Source organism: Onychostoma macrolepis, chromosome 03, assembly GCF_012432095.1.
Source record: "Onychostoma macrolepis isolate SWU-2019 chromosome 03, ASM1243209v1, whole genome shotgun sequence".
NCBI classification, from domain to species: domain Eukaryota; kingdom Metazoa; phylum Chordata; class Actinopteri; order Cypriniformes; family Cyprinidae; genus Onychostoma; species Onychostoma macrolepis.
In genome coordinates, this window is record NC_081157.1 from 21,167,030 (window position 1) to 21,190,015 (window position 22,986).

At 35.1% G+C, this 22,986-nt stretch overlaps 1 protein-coding gene across 3 annotated transcripts; it reads right to left on the bottom strand.

Moving 5' to 3' along the window:
- Window positions 1-2,901: 2,901 nt before the first annotated feature.
- On the bottom strand, window positions 2,902-20,501 carry tom1 (target of myb1 membrane trafficking protein). Of its 3 annotated transcripts, XM_058770231.1 has the most exons (17): window positions 20,376-20,501; window positions 19,797-19,906; window positions 18,086-18,170; window positions 16,408-16,486; window positions 16,157-16,306; window positions 15,902-16,036; window positions 15,577-15,681; window positions 14,520-14,636; window positions 14,249-14,382; window positions 12,220-12,256; window positions 12,002-12,125; window positions 10,302-10,353; window positions 9,323-9,389; window positions 9,052-9,129; window positions 8,548-8,607; window positions 7,651-7,681; window positions 2,902-6,462 (listed from the first exon to the last, which is right to left on the bottom strand). In XM_058770231.1, exons 2-17 carry the CDS (start codon window positions 19,846-19,848, stop codon window positions 6,368-6,370), a joined length of 1,401 nt encoding a protein of 466 aa, XP_058626214.1. In that variant the 5' UTR covers window positions 19,849-19,906; window positions 20,376-20,501; the 3' UTR covers window positions 2,902-6,367. The 3 variants fall into 3 exon arrangements, with proteins under 3 accessions (XP_058626214.1, XP_058626215.1, XP_058626216.1); XM_058770232.1 differs by lacking the exon at window positions 20,376-20,501 and having other exon boundaries at window positions 9,052-9,120; window positions 19,797-19,945; XM_058770233.1 differs by lacking the exons at window positions 9,052-9,129; window positions 20,376-20,501 and having other exon boundaries at window positions 19,797-19,943.
- Between the last annotated feature and the right edge of the window lie 2,485 nt (window positions 20,502-22,986).

Below are 22,986 nucleotides of genomic sequence, written 5' to 3' on the forward strand. Positions count from 1 at the left end.
TTCAAGCAAAAATAATAATCGAAGATCGCTGGGAATTATTCGATTATTATTTGAAAATTGCACACCTCCCCCGCATTCGTTTTCAATCTGTATTAGGAATGTCAATTTTTGATCATTTCCATAATCGATTGTCGTTTAAATTAACAATCAATTAAATCATTAACCTTTATACTGCAAAATGAGTCTATTGCAGTGGCATATAGTCACCGGCATGACAAGATGTGCAAATGACACTCAAAATGCCAGCGCCCTCACCCAAATGAAAAGGTTTTTAGTCTAAATAAAAAGCTAGTAGCAGGACTGTAAAATGAATGGATGTGATTATGATCATTTGATAAAATGAAGAGAGTGCGCCGTAGTTATGCACGGGATCATTATACTTTGTGTGCTGCTTCATATCCTGTCATTGGCAGCGCCACCCTCTGCTTACATGAACGAGTCACCACCACATCAGCACCAAAAACATGGGGAATTGCTTTAGACAATAATCGCACAACCTGTTCGATATTGTATAATTAAATCAACTAATCGAATATTCGAAAATCGTGACCCATCCCTATTACCTACATACCTGTTTTTTTAAGCAGTTAAAGGGATAGTTCATTCAAAAAAATGAGCTGATCGTCGATTACAGGGAGCAGTATTTCTCAAAGCCTTCTTTTGAGGCATTCATTTAGGGCCTGAATTATATATTTGAAATTTTGGAATTTCCCTCTTGGGTGACTCTGGTGGGGGAATTTTTTATTTGAGGGGAGGGGCATTTTTAGACATTTAAAAAAAAATTATAATCTCAAACTCAAATTACGTTTGATCATGCAGTGCATTTTTTGTTTTTACATTGGGGCAATTGTTGCACAATAGCTTACACACAGCACAAGCCTGATTTCATGAGCTGTATGCAAGGCCAGGTTCACACATACTCCGTTTACAGTGCGTATAAGTCCATGTGAGGTACAGAAGCAGCACAGACTCATTGTGCTTTCACACAGGAGTCCACTACTCTGATCCGTGGCTGTTTACCATGAACACATTTATCCATTATTTTAATTTTCAAATCTAAACGTAACAGAAAATGCTTTTTCGGCATTATTCTTTTTTAACACAGTACAGTAATACAATCTTTCATAGACGTGTTTAAACAATATATATAAGAAACGCATTAGTCAATGTGCTTTACTTCTAGATTCATATATTAAGTTAGAGTTATGATTCTGTGTGTCCATTAGTTTACACTAATGACGCTTGCAAACTCGCGCTGTGCCGCGAATCGGTCTGTTTTAAAATTAAAAGATGGAAAACAGAAGTTTTCTCAAGCTGAGAGATAAGCACATGTATGTGTGTGAGAAAATATCATATGGTGTTTAAAAAAAATAAATGACAGCGGATGATAATAGCTCTGTTTTTATTTAAGCTCCATTAGACGAGGCAGGTTCGGAACATTCTCTTGCTGTTTACTGTTGCTGTCAGGAACTATTTTTTTAGCGGAAGGACAGCATTTAACGAACTTTCAATACATACATTTTGGGTTTTAATATTTTTTTTATTGTGTGGTAACCGGTTTATAAAAGCAATAAGGTACTCGAGGCCTTGCTGTATCGTGAATGACAACGCCTTTCAGCCGTGATTTATTCACGATACAGCACGGCCTCTCGTACCTTATTGCTTACTTATGCCATGGTCTGTCTGAATACTGGATTCTGATTGGCTGGCAGATGTTGATTAAATTCATTTAACTGCACAGGTAGTTCCAGGTCAGTTTAATCACGTTCTATATTAATGTGCTTCCTATAAACCATAGACTTGGTAACCATAGTAACATACAGTTACAGTTGAATAGTAATACAGACGAAAATAACCGTCATTTTTATCGTTCCGGTCAAATATTGCAGCGCAAATATTATTAACATCTTTAATATGCGAATGCTGGCAAATGACCATGGCATAAACAGGATAATCAACGGCTAGCTGTGCGTCGGGTGGTTCTTCGCCTCCACGTCGTGCATTCAAATCGCACGTTAAGTAAAAACATTGTTAATGTATTATGCTTTCTCATATTTTCATTGTTTGAATTCAAATTTTGTTATTGTCTTGTCAGTTTTCTCTTGTCGTTGTTGATAAAATCAAAAAAACTTCAATTAACAATTTCACCAATAATTTTTTTTTTTTTTTTGGCAAGTTTAATGGTATCCACCATTTAGTAGTGTTGTAATTTATAAATAAGTTTTTTAATGATTCATAAATTAACTGTCAATAAAATAATGTAACTAAAGACTTGTTAATGATAATAACTATAAAGATAAAAAGAGTCCACATCACAACTATAATGGCACAGAGGAACGATATTGTTGGAATTACTTTAAAAAATATTTTTTCCAGCTAATGAACAATAAAAAAAAAAAAGCCAACCAGATTCTATCCTGCTTTAAGGAGCTCGAGCATTTACAGTGACCGCTCATAGAACTGCAGTGCAGTGTTATTGTATTAGCGTCCATTGGTGTGGATGCTAATATAGTTGTCGTTCTTGGTTTGAATGGGCCTTAAGGCACACATGCTTATTGCTCATGACCTCTTCACCTCTTTCCTATATAGATGACAATTGTGAATGAATTGCTGTCCAGCCAAACAGAGTTCTTGGACCTATGTTGTAAACCCAAGTTTAAAGACTGAAAAGATGGATGTACTTCCTCTCAACTCATCGGCCCAGCTGTTCAACATGTCCGTCTGACTGCCATACTGATATGGAATGGATTTCGTATCTGCTAGTCATCGGTGTCACGTCACCTGTAGCATTTTTTTCCCGTTAACAAAGGAATGGCCCCGCCCAACTCTGCCTCTGATTGGCTTACCTTAATGTTCTTTCCCTCATCCAACCAATCTCACTCCTGAAGCATAACTTTTAGATGCTGCAGGCAACTGTCCATATTTCCAGAGGCTACGTAAAACATGAAGGAACAAGCTAACGGCAAGCAACTTATTTTTGAAGTAATTGGGCTATGTTGGTGGTTAGATTAGCCTGTTTGTAGCTAGCTAAATTAAGTTAGCTTGTGTTCCAGTATAAATGGTGATTACCGCGTGAGACTGCGGTTTGTTTGTTTTTTGTTGTTTTGCATGAGGCTGCTGTTGCAATAGCTATGAAGTTTGTAAGTTACTTTATCGCTACTTGAGTTCGCTACCCTTTGCAAACTGCTCCTCAGTCTCGACCTTAACATTTGTCTCACATATCAGTAAGTATTACACTGACATGAAGTCGTTTTGTGAACTGTTCGACCTACAAGTAAAGCATGCTGTTTAATGTACAGTAATATTAGTATCACTCAGCTCAAGTGGAGGCAGCGCTAAGCCATAGCTAAGTGTCCGTCTGTAACAGCCTGTTTCAAGACGGAGAAACACCTCGCGTTTAGCCCGTCAGCTGCTTCAAAAATTCGAGTGCTGAAATGAAGATTTACAGTAGAGGTCTGCACGGGCTTTAAATTGAAGCCCGAACCAGGCCCGTGCCCGACATCGTCTGACCCGACCCGAGCGGCACAGTTAAATTTAGAGCCCGAACCCGAATTTATTTATTTTTTCCACAACGAATAGCCAATTTAATAATAATAATAAAAAAAAGGATGCTGTATTTCACGATTGCATGCAACGGTCAGTAAGCACATGTCAAGCAACAGATTCATCAAGGCTCGGCCACTTCACAAGGCAAAAGAAAAAAAACACTTAACGTTAGGCCTACCAGTTATGAAAGTTTATGAACATCAGGTGTCACCTTTTTCACCCCTGAGGAGTTTGCACCCGTGTTGTGAATCTGGCAAGAATTTTGTACGAACTTTATGCACTTAAATATGCAACAAATTATTAGTGATTGGCCTGATATCTTTTGATACATTTCCATTAGGTTTTATGTAGGTCAGTTCTCCACAGGGTAGTTAATGATTTTGTCTAGCACTTACAGTGGTTTCTTACAATGGACTGTACCACTGCTGATGGATTTTTCATGCTGTTCTACTTGAACCTCTTAAGCCCGAGACACACTGCACGATTTTAGCAATCCTTTAAGATCATTGCTGATCACACTGTGTGACATTGATCTAATAAACTTGGCTACGAAGTGTGTAGACTGTACGATGATAACACCTATTGACTTGTACGCTACGACACACGTTACTATAGAAGAATATAACATCATCAGCATCAGCTAGTGGTAAACAAAAAGAGCTTGATAATGTATGGCCAAAAAAAAAAAAACACTTGAGACTTTTCTCATATCTTTTGTTACACAGTAGATAAAGTCATACAGGTTTGGGGAAAAAAAACATTATAAGGAGTAAAGTGACAGAATTTTGGCTGAATTGTTCCTTCAGGCTGAGGCTTGTTACTCCGAGCATGACAGTTTACAATCAGGATTGGGAATGTAGCCTAATTTATAATATGTGGAGATACAATTAGGTGCATGACATGATCATTATGTTGATGCACTCTCTACCTTACTTTGTGCTAAATCCCAACCAAGTTAGGAACCGAAGAGAGATTACTATATTTGGCTCTCTTGACTCAGGCCTGGATAAAACCAACAGTTTAGGGTCCCTTTCTATTCATATGCAATGCTCCAAAACCTGTCTGGTTGGATTTAGGGATTCCCCTAAAAATCCAAGAAGCATGGGATTTCTTCGGGAGTGTTGCAACAAACATTTTGTCACCATTACTTGAATATTTGTAGTAGGCATGCAGGATTTTACAATGTTCTCTCAACGTGCCTACACTGGAAGGAAGTGACAAACTAAATCACTTCCATGTGCTACCAAGCAAAGCTGTCTACAGTGCAATTGAGATTGCGTGTTTTGCATGCCTCTTGATGGCAGTGACTACATGGTGTTACAGTTACATTTGAGTATATATTTTTTTATTACAGCTTATGGGTTTGGAGGGGGTTTGTTTTAACAGAACACAGGTTTTTTTTTTTTTTATTCAGCTCCAAAATGTGACCGGCGCAATAATGCTGTGACACTTACCTTCATAATAGGAAGGAAACTCAACTGTTTGTAGTTTTCTAGTGAAACTGAAGGTCTTAATTAGTTTAGGTTGATTTGATCAGTTGACAAACCCTGTCCTAAAGGTTTTTGCTAAATTGTGCCTTTTGCTTATTTATTTAGATTTTTGTAAAGAAAAGCACTGTTTATATGAAGTTGTTAAATATTTAAGGAAATATTAGTGCATTTAGTGTCCAAAAAGACATATGAATGCAATACAGTGATGTGTATATATTGTGTTTGTATCATAGTGCAACATGTTGCTGTCATCACACACAGCCTGAATGTGTTATATGTTGTAAACGAATAAACTTAAATGATCTAAATCCATTTTGCTGTGTTTATTTATATTGCACTAGAGAGCATGCAGTGTATAGGCAAATGAGCATCAAGTCTTTTAACAGGCTTGTTATGTATACTACAGTATATACACGTAGAAGTTACAGAAGGGGCAGAATATCATAACTTACTGCAATGTTTCACTACTAAGAGAATAACAGTACATAGAGTTTAGGTCACAAGTTTATCATGAATCATCCAGGTAATGACATGCAGTATTAAGAATCAAGCAAATGTACACTTCTGAACAGGGTCATTTTTGTATTTGGTCTTTGTGGACTATATTTAAACATAGTAGTGCAGTGCTTAAGTTAAAAAAGAAAAAAGATTTTCAAATGACATTTTATTGAATATATTTTAACATAACCTCAACAAACTGTATAAGGTTGTACATATTACACTCATACTAGAGACATACAGCAGCCTGCACACATTAATTGTAATTTTCAAGTTTACTTTATTTCTAAAGCACATTTAAAAAAGTTGTTTTGTGCCTTTTTTTTCTTTTAAGTTTACACTTTCCAGAACTGTAGCGGAAATTGGTGAGAGAGAAACGTAAACCCATAAAATTTATCTCTGTAAAATCCACTTCTTTCCTTCAAAACAGCCTAATATAACACATTTAGTGTATACATACATACAATGGCTTTAACCTCAACAATCAAGATCTTTAATAAAGATCAATAAAAGTTCTTCACGCGTCACCATGGAGCCTCTCTCCATTAAAAGATGAAAGAAAATTACCTCTACAATAGACCGTACTGAAGAAATTAATATCTGGTTATAAAAATATTTCATAAGGTTACACATCTGCAAAAACAATTTGTGTAACATGAAACATCTCCAAAACCCACACCTAACTTTTAGACTTATAAAGTTTAATAAAGACATTAATCATGGTTAGAAATCAACCAAAAATACTATAAATAAAGTGAAAAGTGAGCACATGGTTAATCAACTGAAATACAAATGTTGGAAGTTATGAACAGGGTTTTGTAGAGAAAATTAAACTACAGTTGTGAACGGCCAGGGTCGTGCTGTGATGCTTTTACTGAAGGAAGACGCTCCGCTGCTTTCGCTCTTTCCGCTAAGAACTTATCAAACTCTGAGGGTGAGACAGAAATGAGACACTGAAATTAGTCTGCTGTTATAAGAAATGTGGTTTGATTTAATAAAATATTGCTGAATATTAGACATACGGCAAAAAATAGCATATGAAATAGCTAAAGAAATGCTTCAGAATGTGCTACAAGAACCCTAATGGCCTAGTTCAGTTCCTCAATAGGTGGCCAGCAGAAATTAAAATTCTAAAGCATCAGTAAAGCCAGAGCTGGGTAGATTACTTATAAATTGTAATCCGTTGCTTATTCCAAATAACATGACAAAATTGTAAATAGTAGTGTAATGTAATCCATTACAGTACGCATTCTAGGTAATGTAATCAGACTACTTTTCGATTACTTTTGAAACAAGTCATTTATCACATTGATTTAAATAGGATAATCTTGTACCATATTGATATAAAAATACAAAGTGTAAGAAAACATATTTCATTCATTGTGACTAACAAGACGTACATTAAACATTACATTTACGTCAAGGTTTCCAAAACTAGGGTTTGAAATGAACTGAAGGGGATTTGTGAGTTTAGTGAAAAGTTAATAAAGCATAAAAAGGTAAAAATAAATAGTTAAATTAAAAATAACAGAAAAAAGCTAATAAATATTAATATTTATGTCATAATTAGTCGGTAGCTCCCCCTTGTCTATGCATTGAAAGAATTTAGCCCAATAATGAAAATTAACTGAGGAACCCTCATTTTGGAAAGTACTTGCAAGTGTGAAAAATATAGGCGCCTTTTAATGACCACAGAAAAGGTTAACAAGAGGGCACAGCTAATGTAATGAAACCACAAGCTGAGTAAGAGACTATGTGACTAGTGAAACGTGGAAGATGATGTGTTGATCACGAAGGTGACTACGTAAGGACATCCGGCAGAAATGAGCTACAGACTCTTAATAACAGGAAGATTGGAACATATAGAAGACTGACAGAATGCAATCAGATTCTCTAAAAAGCATAAACTTTGGCCACTGATGACTTATATGCAGAAGAAAAGATGAGTGAGCATGCAAATATAGTTTTAGCATATGGCACAGAAGGACTGAAGCTTTTTCCACATTTGTGATGTCAGTTTAAATCTACCTCAGATTAAATACGGCAAAATGTGTTAAAAGGTGCTAAAAGTACTAGCTGAAAGCATTATCATAATAGCCATATTAAGAAGGGTTACCTTCACTAGTCACTCCTTCAGAGTCATCTTCCTGTGTCACAAAATATCAAACACAAATACACTTAGGAAATACAATAAACAATCAATGTTTTAAGAGGACATGAAATCCAAATGTACCCACTTATATTGTATAATGTCTTATTCTTCATAAAAGGTCTTATTGTGAAAGTTTCAGTAAAAATGTAAAGAGGTTGTACAGCAGTTCTTAATTTACTGAACTGCTAATTACTTTTGTCATGTTCAGTGTTCCATATTTTATATTAAGACTTGTGAGTAATTACTAACTGGTTCACGTGACAGTTCATAGTTATACATATTCATATAAACTACTGTTTTTGAAGAAAAAAGTCTCTTATGGTCTTCAAGGCTGCATTTACTGTATTTTATATTTTAAAAATACAGTAAAAACAGTAATGTTGTGAAATATTATTATAATTTACAAAACATTTAAAAATATATTCAAATAGAAAATGGTTAATTTATTCTTGTGACGGTAAAGCTGAATTTTTTCACATGATCCTTCAGAAATCGTTCTAATATGCAGAAACATTATCAGTGTAAAAACAGTTGTGCTGCTTCATATATATTTTTGACATTTTTATTTAGGATTCTTTGATGAATAGAAAGTTAAATGAACAGCATTTATTTGAAATAGAAATCTTTTCTAAGATTATAAATGTCTTTACTATCCATTTGTTGCGTAAATAAAATTTCAAACTTCTGAACTGTAATTTTATAAGAGAGTTTTGATATTTGTAAGGTTGTTTTAAAACATGAATAGTGTTATTGTTATATGAACAATTATCTGAGGGGGAATCAGTGGAATTGGAATTAGAGCCAGAACTGGTATATTCCTATGCTTAGCACCTAGTTAGAGATCTAAAATGTGTCACTTACATCATCTACGTCCAGCCATTGTTCAATGTCATCCATCACCTCACTCTGATTGACAGGAATCTGACAGCAGGAGAAAAAAATGTGTTATTTTACGTTAAATAAAGCAATATAATCTGTTGCAAACCACACCCATTTCAAACGAGCTTCCCTGCTTCTCAGTGCTTTAAAGTGTAAAGGAAGAATCAATATGCTTCAGTCCTGAGGATGGAAAATAAGTTGTTTTGAAATTTGGCAACACCATAAAATAAGGCACTGAGGAGCTATGGATCGCTCAGCATCCAGGCCTGAAACACAGAATGAGCTAAACACCAAAATTCCCACAAAACCTTCAGCAAATAAAGATAATGAAGCTCCTCAAACCATGCGGGCCACTCAGAAGCAAGACAGCAGACACTTATTCACCAAATGAGAAAAACTTTGACATGCTAAAAGAAAAAAACTCCCAGCTTGACCAATAGCACTTCTCACTGGAGGCCGACTGTTTTATCAGCCAATCAGACCCACCATTCCCTTTTCAAGCATCCAATGAAACTGAGGCGAGCTGCTGAGGGAGGTGGAGTCTAGGCTGTCATCCTTAACATCCTCAACCGTTTTAAATGATGGACATGTATCGTTGCATCCGATGGCAGGTGAAAACAACACACAGAAACATCTTGAATGCTGTTACATACACTAATGAATGCTGCTCTCTCGTAATACAAAGAGATGCTAATTGAACGCTCTATTTCAAACATGATATCCTTTCTGCAGAACTAAATAATTCAGAGACACTTACCACTCCAGTGTCCTGTCGCTCTCTTTGAGTGGCTGCAAGTCCCTCTAGACCTGCAGAGCATTCTGGACTGGTAATAAATCACACAAAATATGTCATGTAAAGATCAAGTATTACACTTTGGTTTTGCTGCACTGCAATATTTATGTTATGAACACAATCAACACTCTTAAAAATAAGGGTTCTTAATTGGCATCTATGGTTCCATGAAGAACCTTTAACATCAATGGAACCTTTCTATTGCACAAAAGGCTCTGTATAGTTGAAAAAGTTCTTTAGAGATTTTTCACAATGGAAAAATATTCTTTTTAAAGAACTGAAAAGTTCTTTGAGGAACCAAAAATGGTTCTTTTATTGCAACAATTGTGAATACCTGAAATCATGCAAAATAAGCAAATTGAAATTCAAATTTGAGGACCATCCAAGATGTAGATGAGTTTGTTTCTTCATCAGAACAGATTTGGAGAAATGCATCATTACATTACTTGCTCACCAGTGGATCCTCTGCAGTGAATGGGTGCCATCAGAATGAGAGTCCAAACAGCTGATAAAACATCACAATAATACCCAAGTAATCCACACCACTCCAGTCCATCAAATGTTTGTAAGAAACAAATCCATTAAGACTTTCTCAAATTACAATATGAGCCCTCCAATTACAATATTGTTTTTTTTTTTCAGTGAATAATTCACCTTGTCTGAATCACAAGAGAAATATGCACAGATCAAGCATCACTGTTACAAAACAGTGAAACAGTTATAAATATGCTTTTCACTTCACAAGACATCAACTGATGGACTGGAGTCATGTGGATTATTGTTTTTATTAGTGGTTTGGACTCTCATTCTGACGGCACCCATTGACTGCAGAGGATCTCCTGGTGAGCAATTGATGTACAGGTAATGATAAATTTCTCCAAATCAGGCGAGTACATTTTCAGCAAATTTTCATTCTTGAGTGGACTATTCCTTAAATTCTTACCTTTTTTGTGATGAAGTGCTTTTACTTAGTTTTAAATCATCAGCTTTTGTGCCTGTAGCAAATCACGCAACAAAAATGCATTAACAACTGTGAAGATTAATATTAGAATAAAATGTGAGTATAAATGATTCAGAAATACAACCCGAATTCCGGAAATGCTGGGACATTTTTTAAATTTGAATAAAATGAAAACTAAAAGAATTTCAAATCACATGAGCCAATATTTTATTTACAATAGAACATAGATAACATAACAAATGTTTAAACTGAAAAATTTTATGCACAAAATGAGCTCATTTCAAATTTGATGCCTGCTACAGGTCTCAAAATAGTTGGGACGGGGGCATGTTTACCATGGTGTAGCATCTCCTCTTCTTTTCAAAACAGTTTGAAGACGTCTGGGCATCGAGGTTATGATTTTCTGGAGTTTTGGTGTTGGAATTTGGTCCCATTCTTGCCTGATATAGGTTTCCAGCTGCTGAAGAGTTTGTGGTCGTCTTTGACGTATTTTTCGTTTAATGATGCGCCAAATGTTCTCTATAGGTGAAGGATCTGGACTGCAGGCAGGCCAATTCAGCACCCGGACTCTTCTACTATGAAGCCATGCTGTTGTAATAGCTGCAGTATGTGGTTTTGCATTATCTTGCTGAAATACACGTCGTCTGGAGGGAAGCATATGTTGCTCTAAAACCTTTATATACCTTTCAGCATTCATAGTGCCTTCCAAAACATGCAAGCTGCCCTTTCCGTATGCACTTATGCACCCCCATACCATCAGAGATGCTGGCTTTTGAACTGAATGCTGACTGGAAGTTCTCCCTCCTCTTTAGCTCGGAGGACACGGCGTCCTTGATTTCCAACAAGAATGTCAAATTTGGACTCGTCTGACCATAGAACACTTTTCCACTTTGAAACAGTCCATTTTAAATGAGCCTTGGCCCACGGGACACGACAGCGCTTCTTTTTGTTCACATATGGCTTCCTTTTTGCATGATAGAGCTTTAGTTGGCATCTGCAGATGGCACGGCGGATTGTGTTTACCGACAGTGGTTTCTGGAAGTATTCCTGGGCCCATTTAGTAATGTCAATGACAGAATCATGCCGATGAGTGATGCAGTGTCGTCTGAGGGCACGAAGACCACGGGCATCCAACAAAGGTCTTCGGCCTTGTCTCTTACACACAGAGTTCTCCAGTTTCTCTGAATCTTTTGATGATGTTATGCACTGTAGATGATGAGATTTGCAAAGCCTTTGAAATTTGACGTTGAGGAACGTTGTTTTTAAAGTGTTCCACAATCTTTTTACGCACTCTTTCACAGATCGGAGAGCCTCTGCCCATCTTTACTTCCGAGAGACTCTGCCTCTCTAAGACATCCCTTTTATAGCTAATCATGTTACAGATCTGATGTCAATTAACTTAATTAGTTGCTAGATGTTCTCCCAGCTGAATCTTTTCAAAATTTCTTGCTTTTTCAGCCCTTTGTTGCCCCCGTGCCAACTTTTTGAGACCTATAGCAGGCATCAAATTTGAAATGAGCTCATTTAATGGCTAAAAGTGTAAAATTTCTAAATTTAAACATCTGTTATGTTCTCTATGTTCTATTGTGAAAAAAAATATTGGCTCATGTGATTTGAAAGTCTTTTAGTTTTCATTTTATTCAAATTTAAAAAACGTCCCAACAAGCAAAAGCGGAACTTACTCAGTCCTGCCATCTGATTGGATAGTGTAGTGACTGCTGATTGGCTGATTGCGCTATGAGCACCATTGGCTGCCTTTGATTGGTTTGAAGTTTCCAAATCAATAAGATCTGTGTTAGATGAATTCTGAAATACAGCAATGAATTATGAATGAATCAAATAAAGAATCAACATATATAGTCGTTATAGTGCATTTAATATCAAATTTATGAATTCTTACAGATGCACTGCTCTGTCTATGGAGATGTCTTTCAAATCTAAAAAAAAAAAATAGAAGTTAGATAACACTGATGAGATGTGATATTAAATGAACTTTACTTGATGTGAGATATAACATCTAAATGCTGTGACATCATTACAGGGCTCCACATCATTCAGTGAATTAATTTTCATGACTTCTCCAGTTGTTCAAGGGATTCTTAAGAACCCACAAAGAGCATTTTTAGCTGAATAAAAACACTTGTATTAGATGTATTTTTATTTATAAAAATGCCCGTGAATGTTTAGGATTTTATTTATTTCCATAACCTTCCCAAGTCTGAAAATCCAAGTTGAAAAATTCCCTGATATATCTAAACTGTAATAGTAGGAACCCTGTCATTACAGATTCATGATTACATGATATTCCCCAATTCCCACAATTGCCAATATTAATTAGGATCATCAAGGATCATTTAGCACTTTGGACTTCTGTAAGTTATTGTGACTGCCACTGTAGTCTTATTATTTGTATAATATTATAGTTTTTATTCATATATTGAATAAGCTTTTTATATTTACAATTTTAATTTAATTGTTATTAATTTTATGCATTTGTCATTTTATTTATATTTTCTAAATATTGCTATTTGTTTAATTTATTTTTATTCTCAATTTAGATTTAGTTCCACTTTAGTATTAATTTATTATATAGTATAGATAGTAATTTTAGTGCTTCAACTTAAACTTACTGCAGTTAGCTGACAAGGCAACAGTTCTAATTTTCATGTAATATTTATAATTTATTTTATTTCAGATTAATTTCAATTAACAAAAATGTTTTCAATAGTTTGGTTAACGATAATTACCCACAACAACACTTGGAGCAATTCTTGTATTTTCCTGTGCAATAATTTTGTTGTCCACAGGGTGGCAGTACACTGAATAAATTGCAGATAAGAGATCATCTGAGGTTAGGAGGTCAGCTGTCTTGGTAATCAGGGAAATGTAGTTTTTAAATGGGTTTGGAATAGCATACTACTATTACTATTTCTGCCATATAAAAATAAAGTATCACGCTAAATAGTAACTATGGCAAATAGCAAACAGATCAAAACAGTATTATAAAAATGTATAAATAAATAAATCTTGTATTTAAAAACAATTTTGTATTTAAACATTGTTGCAATTAAAAACTACTTGATATTTTAATTTTCAAAAACTGAATATACCGTAGAGTAATTTCAACTTTTTAATCTTTTCAAATGTTTATGTTTTTTTAAATGTGGCTTTGCTATCCCTAAAAAGGCATTTTATTTAGAATTTTAGGCTTATTTTGAGTATTTTCTGCATATGTAATTGTTACAGGTATAATTGTTTAATTTTTATCTATTAATTTCCAAGCACTCGGTATAACAAAGATGCGTGTTTGTCAACTCTCGGAACATGTCAAATTGAGTGCAAAGCAATTCCGCACACTGTTCAGGTCCTGTTATTTAGTACATACAAACAGTATTACTTCATTTTAATATGAATATGGCTAATTTGAAACTATATAATTAATGAAAATAGTGCTCTGCTCTTGTCCAGGTTAAGTTCTTAAGGTCTAAATTACCAAGCAATCAGTGTAGTTCACAGCGCCCTCTATTGGTGAAGATAATAACTACACGAGTGCTTTGGTAACCAGCAGGCTATTTTAGTCTGGATTTTTAGGGCGTTTTGAATATGCAAGGAAATTTCCAGGAACAGATCAGGTCATGGACAGGACACTAAAAACCAGGACTGTCCCTGGAAATGGGGACGTCTTGTCATGCTATGCTAGTATGCCATTTGTAATTTGTGTTTATAGCATGTGAGAATCTGTGAGACAAGCAAGGAAAACACATATCGAACTTTGTGATGGAACTGTTTGCCTTAACAACTTTGATGTGTATTTTATCTATTTACATTTACACCTCGCAGGTCTCCATGTGCATATAATGAACATTCATAGATTAATTATTCATAGAATGTTCACAAACGTCTTATCTTCAAGACAATTTTCCTCTAACCTGTGATACTGTGCAAACGTGCCGTTAATGTCGTCATTGGCACAGAGTAGCTGCTCTATAAGCTTCTCATCCCTCAGTCTGGGTATGAGCTCCACCATCCGGCCCTGCATATCTTTAGTCATGGAGTAGAGCTGCTACTGACCGGCAGAGAGAAGAGAAACAGCAACAATCCTTCACATTTATAGGCCTAAAATCATGACTGGAGGATGAGTGTGTACGTGCTGAGAAAAGAAAGTCAGGGTGTGTGTTTGTGGCTGTGTTTGATTGTAACCTGTAGCAACTCTGTGTCTGTTGGCTCAAGACTCGCAGGCTCCATCTGACTCATCATGTCTGACATCACAGATATATTATTACGCACCACTTCCAGTTCGGTCTTCAGTGTCTTCATCTGAAACACAGTATTCAATAATACAGTAATAAAATCAATCATATTACATCATTTATTTAACATGGTTAATGCTAAATTTGACATATAATCACATTTTTAACATTTTAAGATGTATAACTTAACATTAGTTCATGCACTATGAACAAACATTAATTATGTATATTAATTAAATGTTTTAAAGTATAGTTAATATTAATAGTATATAAATCTGAATTCATATAAATTTTTAAATGTACTATTAATAATTAATAAATGCTGAAAAAAAAACACTGTTAACTGTCACTTCATGGTAACAAATTGAACCATACTGTAATATGAACTGGTACTTAAAATATTTAACATTAAGTCTCACCAGGTGTTAATTTTGTGAGGAGCATCATTACATGTAATATGCAAAATAATAATCACAAACATTTTTAATATTTATTCAAATAATTTAGATTTATCAAAACAAATGCATAAATATCAAATATAAAAATATAACGGTCATAAAAAATTTACCCAAAGCGATTATGTAAAAAAAAAATTATATATATATATATATATATATATATATATATATATGGGTTGCTTTTGCCATGATCATTATATCACGTAATATCACATGCAAATTACAATTTAAATACGAATTATTAAATACAAATATTAAACTCACCATTTCAAAAATAGATTACTTAAATAGTACTAATGTACTACTCAAACTTTTGGGGGTTAATTGTACAATGACCATCATGTACAGTATGTAGACAAATTGCTATTTAAATATTAATTATTAAATAATAATAATAATATTAAATATTTAATGTAAATCTAAATTGAGTCCTGCTGAATGGATACTGTTGTAGTCGGCTTAGTCCATCCATAACACTTTATTCATTCCTAAAATGTTCCAGTCCCACCCACACGTCAGCATTGCTGTCTGTCTGTCTGTCTGTGTTACCTGTTGAGGTGACAGTGTGATGGGCATCTCTGTATTCTGTGGCTGTGAGGATGTGACAGAGTGACTTTCTGTGTGAGCGGTTACCGGGGACGCTGACTCAATGGTCTGTTGGAGTCAAGCATTAATTCATTATTAATTAATAAATCTGAAATTAAGCAAACATGGCACATATTACATGTTAGCACTCTATAGAGTGAATATATTTTCTGATTTTGAGATGTGCAGATTTGGAATCTTATAAATCCTGATAAATCTTTACTTGGATTTCTAGTTGTTTATTAAAAGCAGCTTATTGTCATGTATTTGAATGTGCAGCGCTTTATACCCTGTTGGGAGTGTGTATAGGAGAACAGCCATTCAGTTCAGTCATGGGAAACTCCACGCCTTTTCTCCTGAGATCCTCATAGACGGTCACGACACCCGTCAAATCTGGAGAACTCCGAAATGCATCGGACCACGCCTAGAGGGAGAGTAAGATACAATCAGACGCCAGACACACCCAGAGCTCTGTTTGAATACTTCACACTTCACAGCAGAAAATATGAACCGCATAAAGACTTTATAAAGGGTTTATCTGGACCTGTATCATGCACAAGACTCTGTCCTGAAGAACCACTGGGGCGTTGGTTTTAGGCAGGATTGTCTGGACCAAAACATTCTCCACGAAGTCTCTGGTGGACACGTAGATGTGAAATTTGTGTCCGCAGTTCTTCACACAGGCCTCCAACACCTGCAGCAAAACCAGCAGGAGGATTCCAAAGATTGTGTCAAATATTATGTCAAATAAGACACATAAGAGTCGATGGAAATAACAATATGTTTCACACTTACACTCAAAGTCAGCATAACCTCTTTGAAATTCCTGTTTCCTAGTATCCTCTTCTTTATTGCTCTGACTGCATCTTTAGGTCTGCAAACAGAGCAGCAGCATCACAAAAATTATGTAATGTTATATAATGCATGTTACACTATCAAAAACTTCAAAGCACCATACAGTTAAATTAAATATTTATATTCAGACACTTAAGCCATTTATTATTATTTTATGTATTTAATAGAATGATAACAGAGGCAAAACAAAGAAAAGAAAAGTTCATTAGGTTTTAAATGACAGCTATATAGCTCAAAATGAAGACAAATTATATTGTGAAACTTTCTGGTTGTGAAACATTAGTTGTTATTTGTTATGTAGTTTGTTATTTTATCTAACACAGGGATTCCCAAACTAAATCATTAAATCACAGAAATGTAAAATTAAGATCATTTGTGACCCTGGACGACAAAATCAGTCTTAAGTGTCAATTTTTCAAAATATTGAGAAAATCACCTTTAAAGTTGTCCAAATTAAGTTATTAGCAATGCATATTACTAATCAAAAATTAAGTTGATACATTTACGGTAAGAAATTTACAAAATATCTTCATGGAACATGATCTTTACTTAATATCTTAATGATTTTTGGCATAAAAAAAAAAATCTATAATTTTGACAATTTTTACAATGTATTTTTGTCTATTGCTACAAATATACCCCAGCAATTTAAGACTGGTTTTGTGCTCCAGGGTCACATTTTAAAATAGAAACTTTTTAGAATTTATTCGTTTACCTACATGCCATGTGACCATTAACCAACATAACAGAACCATGAACATACACAAATGTTGTTAAATTTTATGAAATATTTACTCAAAGTAATAGTTTACTCAATAGGAATTTGCTTAAAATGCACTCATCCTCAGGTCATCGAAGATGAAAAAGTAATCGACACAACTCAAGTCCATCAAGTAATGTCTTGTGAAGTAAAAATATGTGTTTTTGTAAGAAATAAATCCATAATTATCCTGTTTTAACTTTAAACCATTGGTCCTGGCCAAAATATGAATCCATAATTCATAATAACATTTCCTGTACTGAAAAAGTTATTCCTCTCACACCAACATATTTGCTTAGAGCTGTTTTGGGCTGTATTTGCTTGTAAACGGTGCTTGATCTGTGCATATTTCACTCCTGATTCAGACGAGATGAAAGCAATATTACTAATATTATGGATAGAGAACTGAAGCAAATGTTTGAATTTAAAAACATCTTAATGATGGATTTGTTTTTTACAAACATGCAACAAGATGTTAAATGATGGACTGGAGTGGTGTGGATTGTTCTGATGTTTTTATCAGCTGTTTGGACTCTCGTTCTGACGGCACCCATTCACTGCAGAGGCTCCACTGGTGAGCAAGTGTGCAATGATACATTTCTCCAAATCTGTTCTTATGAAGAAACAAACTCATCCACATCTTGGGCGGCCTGAGGGATTTCAAGCTAATATTTTAGGTCAAATCAGTTCAGCTGACAAAAAATAAATGTCAGTTTGGGAATCCGTGATCTAATACAATGACATTCAGACATTTTAAGTGTAGTTTAGGTGTCCAAATCCAACTGGGGAAGAGTTTAAAAAGAATTAATTATTATGACCACATAAACAGAAATCTGTTGTATCTGACAACATACACACCCTTCATCCGTTTCATTGACAATGTCACAAATCTCCATGTTGAGGCCCCAGTCTTCAGAAGGGAGAGAAGAACTGGTGGCATGTTCTGAGCAAGAGAACCAAGAAACAGTCAGAGACACACACAAAGGCTTCAGTCTAAACTGAAAGGATACAACAACATGTTTTGATCACATACTTATTTATCGTTTCTTTTAGTTAAGCACAACTGAACAAAATGCAGAAACACAGATGAACCCAAAGCGATTATGTAGAGATGTTTGGAAGCTAACTAGCATTGTTCCCCATCAACAGAATCAACAATCAACTTTAAAAGTAACTTACTCTTGCCTTCAAACAACTCATTATACGCTCGCACACACACATAACAAACATCACTGAACCGGCAGTTGACTGGCCTGCTATTACACCAGGACATTGTTGTCATCTTACTCATCAGCAGCGGTGTGGTTTATGATTCATAACAACACTGGTAGACTTACAAACACTGAACTTCTGCTGACATAACAGCTCATCGTCATGAAGAGCCCAGACTAACTTTAAAAAGAGCCCTTGTATTCACACTCAACTCATTCTGGATTAGAGAAATCCCACCCATATGCTGAACTGATCATTTAAACTAGGTTACTGAGTTAAAGTGACTTGTCGTATTGTTTACAGTGCTTAATGTTCTGCATCTAGGCAGGGAAAACAGGCTTTGCAACAGTATGAAAGGGCGAGTTCCATCAAAAGCTCTGTCATAACACTGGTATTCACACAAACTTGAATACCATATTTAAAGGGATAGTTCATGCAAAAATATAAATTCTGTCATTATTTACCCACACTGTTGTCATTACATACATTCCATACATAATGTTCCATATGGAACACTATATGAGATGATGTGAATTAAAATTCTTAAAATCCTATTATGTTGCACAGAAAAATAACAGCATAAAGTGAACTCTCTCTCTCTCTCTTTTTGGTGTTTATTTGAGCAATCTGCATTCTATTCCATTCATCTAAAGGAGAAATCTGGGATTGCAAAGATTATTTTGCTGCTAATGCATAATTATCGTGCTTGGCTGGAACAAACAGTTCCTCCCGAACTAATTGCTCTGTGCAGCCCATTTAGATGAGAGTCTAGCTGCAATGACACGATCAAGAGAAGCAGAAGAGCCTTGAAATGAATGAAAAGTAGCCCTGATATTGCATTTCTTGTGAAAGCAAGAGTAAATTCTGGAATGGGTTACATAACCGGTTTAATACTCGGATGTAAATAGTTCTTTTCTAAACAAGAGCGACAAAGAAAATGGGTCAAAACGTTATTAGGGTATACCGAGACGTGCAACTTCCAACACAACCCTCTTCGTCCCGCCCTTCATCGATACTATTTGCGGATAGCGTTTGATTGACACACATTTCCGCCAATCACGAACACAGCGACGGGGCTTTGAGCCCGCCTTCGACATCGGATTGCACGAATGAAGTGTCAATCTAAATTTAATCGTATCCTTTTCTGTCATCCTTAATTAAACGATGTGTACGTGTTCATGTGTGTCTTGCAAGTGAGCTAGCCACGAATATACGGCTAATATTGTTGAAATCCATGTGAATATCAAGCAGTCGTATCAAGACACATCAAGTTTAACTACACTCGCTTATCTGTGCGTTTGATGCTCGCTTAAACGTACTGCGTGTGATTTGCGATCTCATCCAGCGTGTTACTTACCTATAAGTTGACCCACGGGTGTAGAAAAAGGGTTTCCTATGAAAAACTCCATCCTCCGAGCGTGTCTGCTGCTCAGTGTTTCGGCTTTGGGCTGATGATCAGCTGGAGAGCTAAAACAAACTTAACCGATTACATCATTTCTTAAAGTGACAGTAGCACTGGCGGGGACTTTATAAGTATACACTGTGTGCTGCGTACTGTTTTCGCTAGTACAGCAGTGATAAACACAGTTTTGCATGTGTAATTCAACAAGTGGCATGTTTGTACTTATCTTAAATTGGAATTTAAGCCAATTTTGTCGTTTTAATCAAATAAAAAGTAAAAAGAGCAAATAATGAATCGAGAACAAAGATTTTATAATTGCTGCTGATATTACTCAGTATATAAAACCATGATCCACACTCACAAAAGCGTTTTATTTTACATTGATCAAATAAAACGCTAAAAAGAAGAATAATTGTGTGAGTGCGGATCATGGTTTTATACACTAAGTAATCTAATAGATTGACACACCAAAATAAAATATTAAGTGACAAAAGAGCGCAAGTGCAAACAACTTGTGGAACTGCTGATACTCACCCATCTCACTGGAAGTTGAAGGTTGTGTGTGAACACATTGCATTGTGAGATCCATGCATTCAGTTCTGTATATATGTTGCACATTATGGCAAAAGTTGTAGGTCATCCAGGAGTTCAGTGCATACAGAAAATTCAGATATTGTGCACAGTACATAACTGCTTATATTGCATACTGAAATTTTTCTGGTTGCATACTGTAGATTCTTGTTGTTTGGAAATGTCTACCATGGAGTTATGCATAAATTACTGTATAGGTGTGGTGTTGTGAAATGCAGGCCCTGCCCTAGTGTGTTGCCCACATGATTTGATTGGAGAGTTCATAACAAAAGCAGTCTGCTGACCTGTCAGGGCGTGTGTGCTCTCACAGAAAACATCTCAATCCTTGGTGTATGAGATGCATTTTTTTTTTTTTTTTTCTAGAATCAAATTATTTATAGCATGGTATTATAAAAACTAAGGGAGGTCAAGCCAATTTTTATGCATGTCAGACTTTATCGCATCTGTCTGCAGTAATATTAGTCTTTTTGTCTCTAAAGGTCAACCACATTCTAGATACAAGCCACAAAACCATTACCAATCCATGTCAGGCCTTCCAGTTTCAGATAATAAGAGATTTAATTGACATACACTATACACTGCTGAGATAATCTTATAATAATCATAATATTTCATTTTATGCTTCATTTCTTCTTCTTTTTCTTTTTATGTTTAAAACAGTTATTGCTACTTAATATTTTTAATTCCATTTTAATTAAAAGTTTGGGGCAATATTAAAAATAAAATACTACATGAACTACATTCATAAGAATGTATTAAATTGGTCATTTGAAATATATGCTGTACTCTTGAACAAAAGAACGGCATTAATATAATAGTTCTTCTGAGTTGATGAACTTTTGTGATGAACCACATGGTGGTGTATGTCTCTGTGTGATAGTCTTCAGTCAGACAGAGCAAGCAAACCAACACGTGTGGTACTGACGTGAAAAACTGCTGTTGTTAAGGTCAGAAATTTACATTACACAAGAGAGATACTGTAATAAAATGGCGGATTCTTCATTATTATGTAAATTTTTCATTTCATGGTCTTAAATCTGCATATCATTTCAGATAATTCTAATAATAGCAGCAAGAAAACGACAGCTGAACAGCAAAATAATTATTTTTGGTGTGTGTCTGACTGTTGATTAACCTACCTGAGAAAATTTCAAAGCTTTTCACAGTTCTTCATTAGAGGCAGAACTCACAGGAACTTCCTCCTGTAATTAACTTGGTCACGAATGAGTCAGTTATGACTCACGGCACATTTCTGAGTGTGATGCAGATCAACAGAGGAAAAGGTTGAAAGCCAAATTTTATAAAGAGAGAGAGGGAGAAAACACATTTTGGTAAGACCCTGCTAATTATTCAAATAAAGTAAATCAGTAACCAACTAAATAAATGAAACTGATTCAAAAGTCACAGTAAACACTAATAAAAACCGTTCTATTCCTAATAAATGCTGCTCTTTTAAATGTTCTTTTCTTTCCATTCAAGAATCCTGAAAAAAGAATCCTGTGTTTTCACAAAAATATTAAGTGGAACGACTGTTTTCAACATTGATAATAATAATAAATGTTCGATAATAATTGACGATAATAAATGATATTAATAGTAAATCAGCACATTAGAATGATTTCTCAAGGATCACTGAAGACTGGAGTAATAATGCTGAAAATTCAGCTTTAATATTACAGGAATAAATTACATTCTAAAATATATTCAAATAGAAAACAGTTATCTTATAGGCTACTGTAATAATATTTCACAGTATTATTGTTCTACTCTATTGCTGATTAAGTAAATGCAGCTTTGGTGAGTCTTTAACTGTGTAGCTTCAAACAGACAGTTTTAGGAGCTCTACAGAAAAAATCCAAGAAAAAAAAAAAAAACAACCTCCATGAGTCCATAGTCAATAACCTGTGCAGATAATGGACATAAAAACACTGAAAAACTTTGTTTGGTCTTGTCAGCAGCACACAAAGCAAGGGAAAAGGCTCTTTACGAGAATAAAATGGTCTTTGCTAGAGCAGAAAGCATTTCATAAGAGTTGATAATTCATTTGAAAAAAGAATCAGCTTTTCCTTTTTCAGCTGAATGTCAATAATCGACCTCACTTGACGATACTGTCAAAACCAATTAAGAGATATTTATTATGAGTTTGATCATTTTGACATGAACATCACACTGCCAGCAGCGACAGGGGAAATGAGCTGGATTTCCCTGCAGCTGTTCAGCCAATCAACAGAAATGTCACAGACGCTGGATCCTTTGTGAGAGCTTGATGAAGAAGAATCAGCCATGTAAACTGAATCCTGATTATATTGTGCAGAGCGAGAGTCTGGACATTCAAAATACCAGCAGATTTGACAGCAGCAGCCATTTATTGCCTGTAATTTCTTGGTTCCTTCCTGCCGGATCCTGTCAGTAAAGCCACACACTCAGTGACCTTGCTTTATTAAATAAGAGCAATGCTAGTGCTCAGGATGAGATTGATTTGTTGGGACTTTTGTTGCGGTATGGAGATTTTACTCTTTACTCTTTCCACACTAAGAAATCTTTTTAAGAAAGG

What these genes read in the sequence shown, in the direction of transcription:
- tom1 (XM_058770231.1), bottom strand. Translation starts at nt 19,848, where the DNA reads ATGGAGTTTTTCATAGGAAACCCTTTTTCTACACCCGTGGGTCAACTT. An exon ending in GTCAATGAAACGGATGAAGG is followed by an intron (nt 16,487 to 18,085) that starts GTGTGTATGTTG and finishes CTCTGTTTGCAG; the next exon opens with ACCTAAAGATGCAGTCAGAG. An exon ending in CTATACACACTCCCAACAGG is followed by an intron (nt 15,682 to 15,901) that starts GTATAAAGCGCT and finishes TGACTCCAACAG; the next exon opens with ACCATTGAGTCAGCGTCCCC.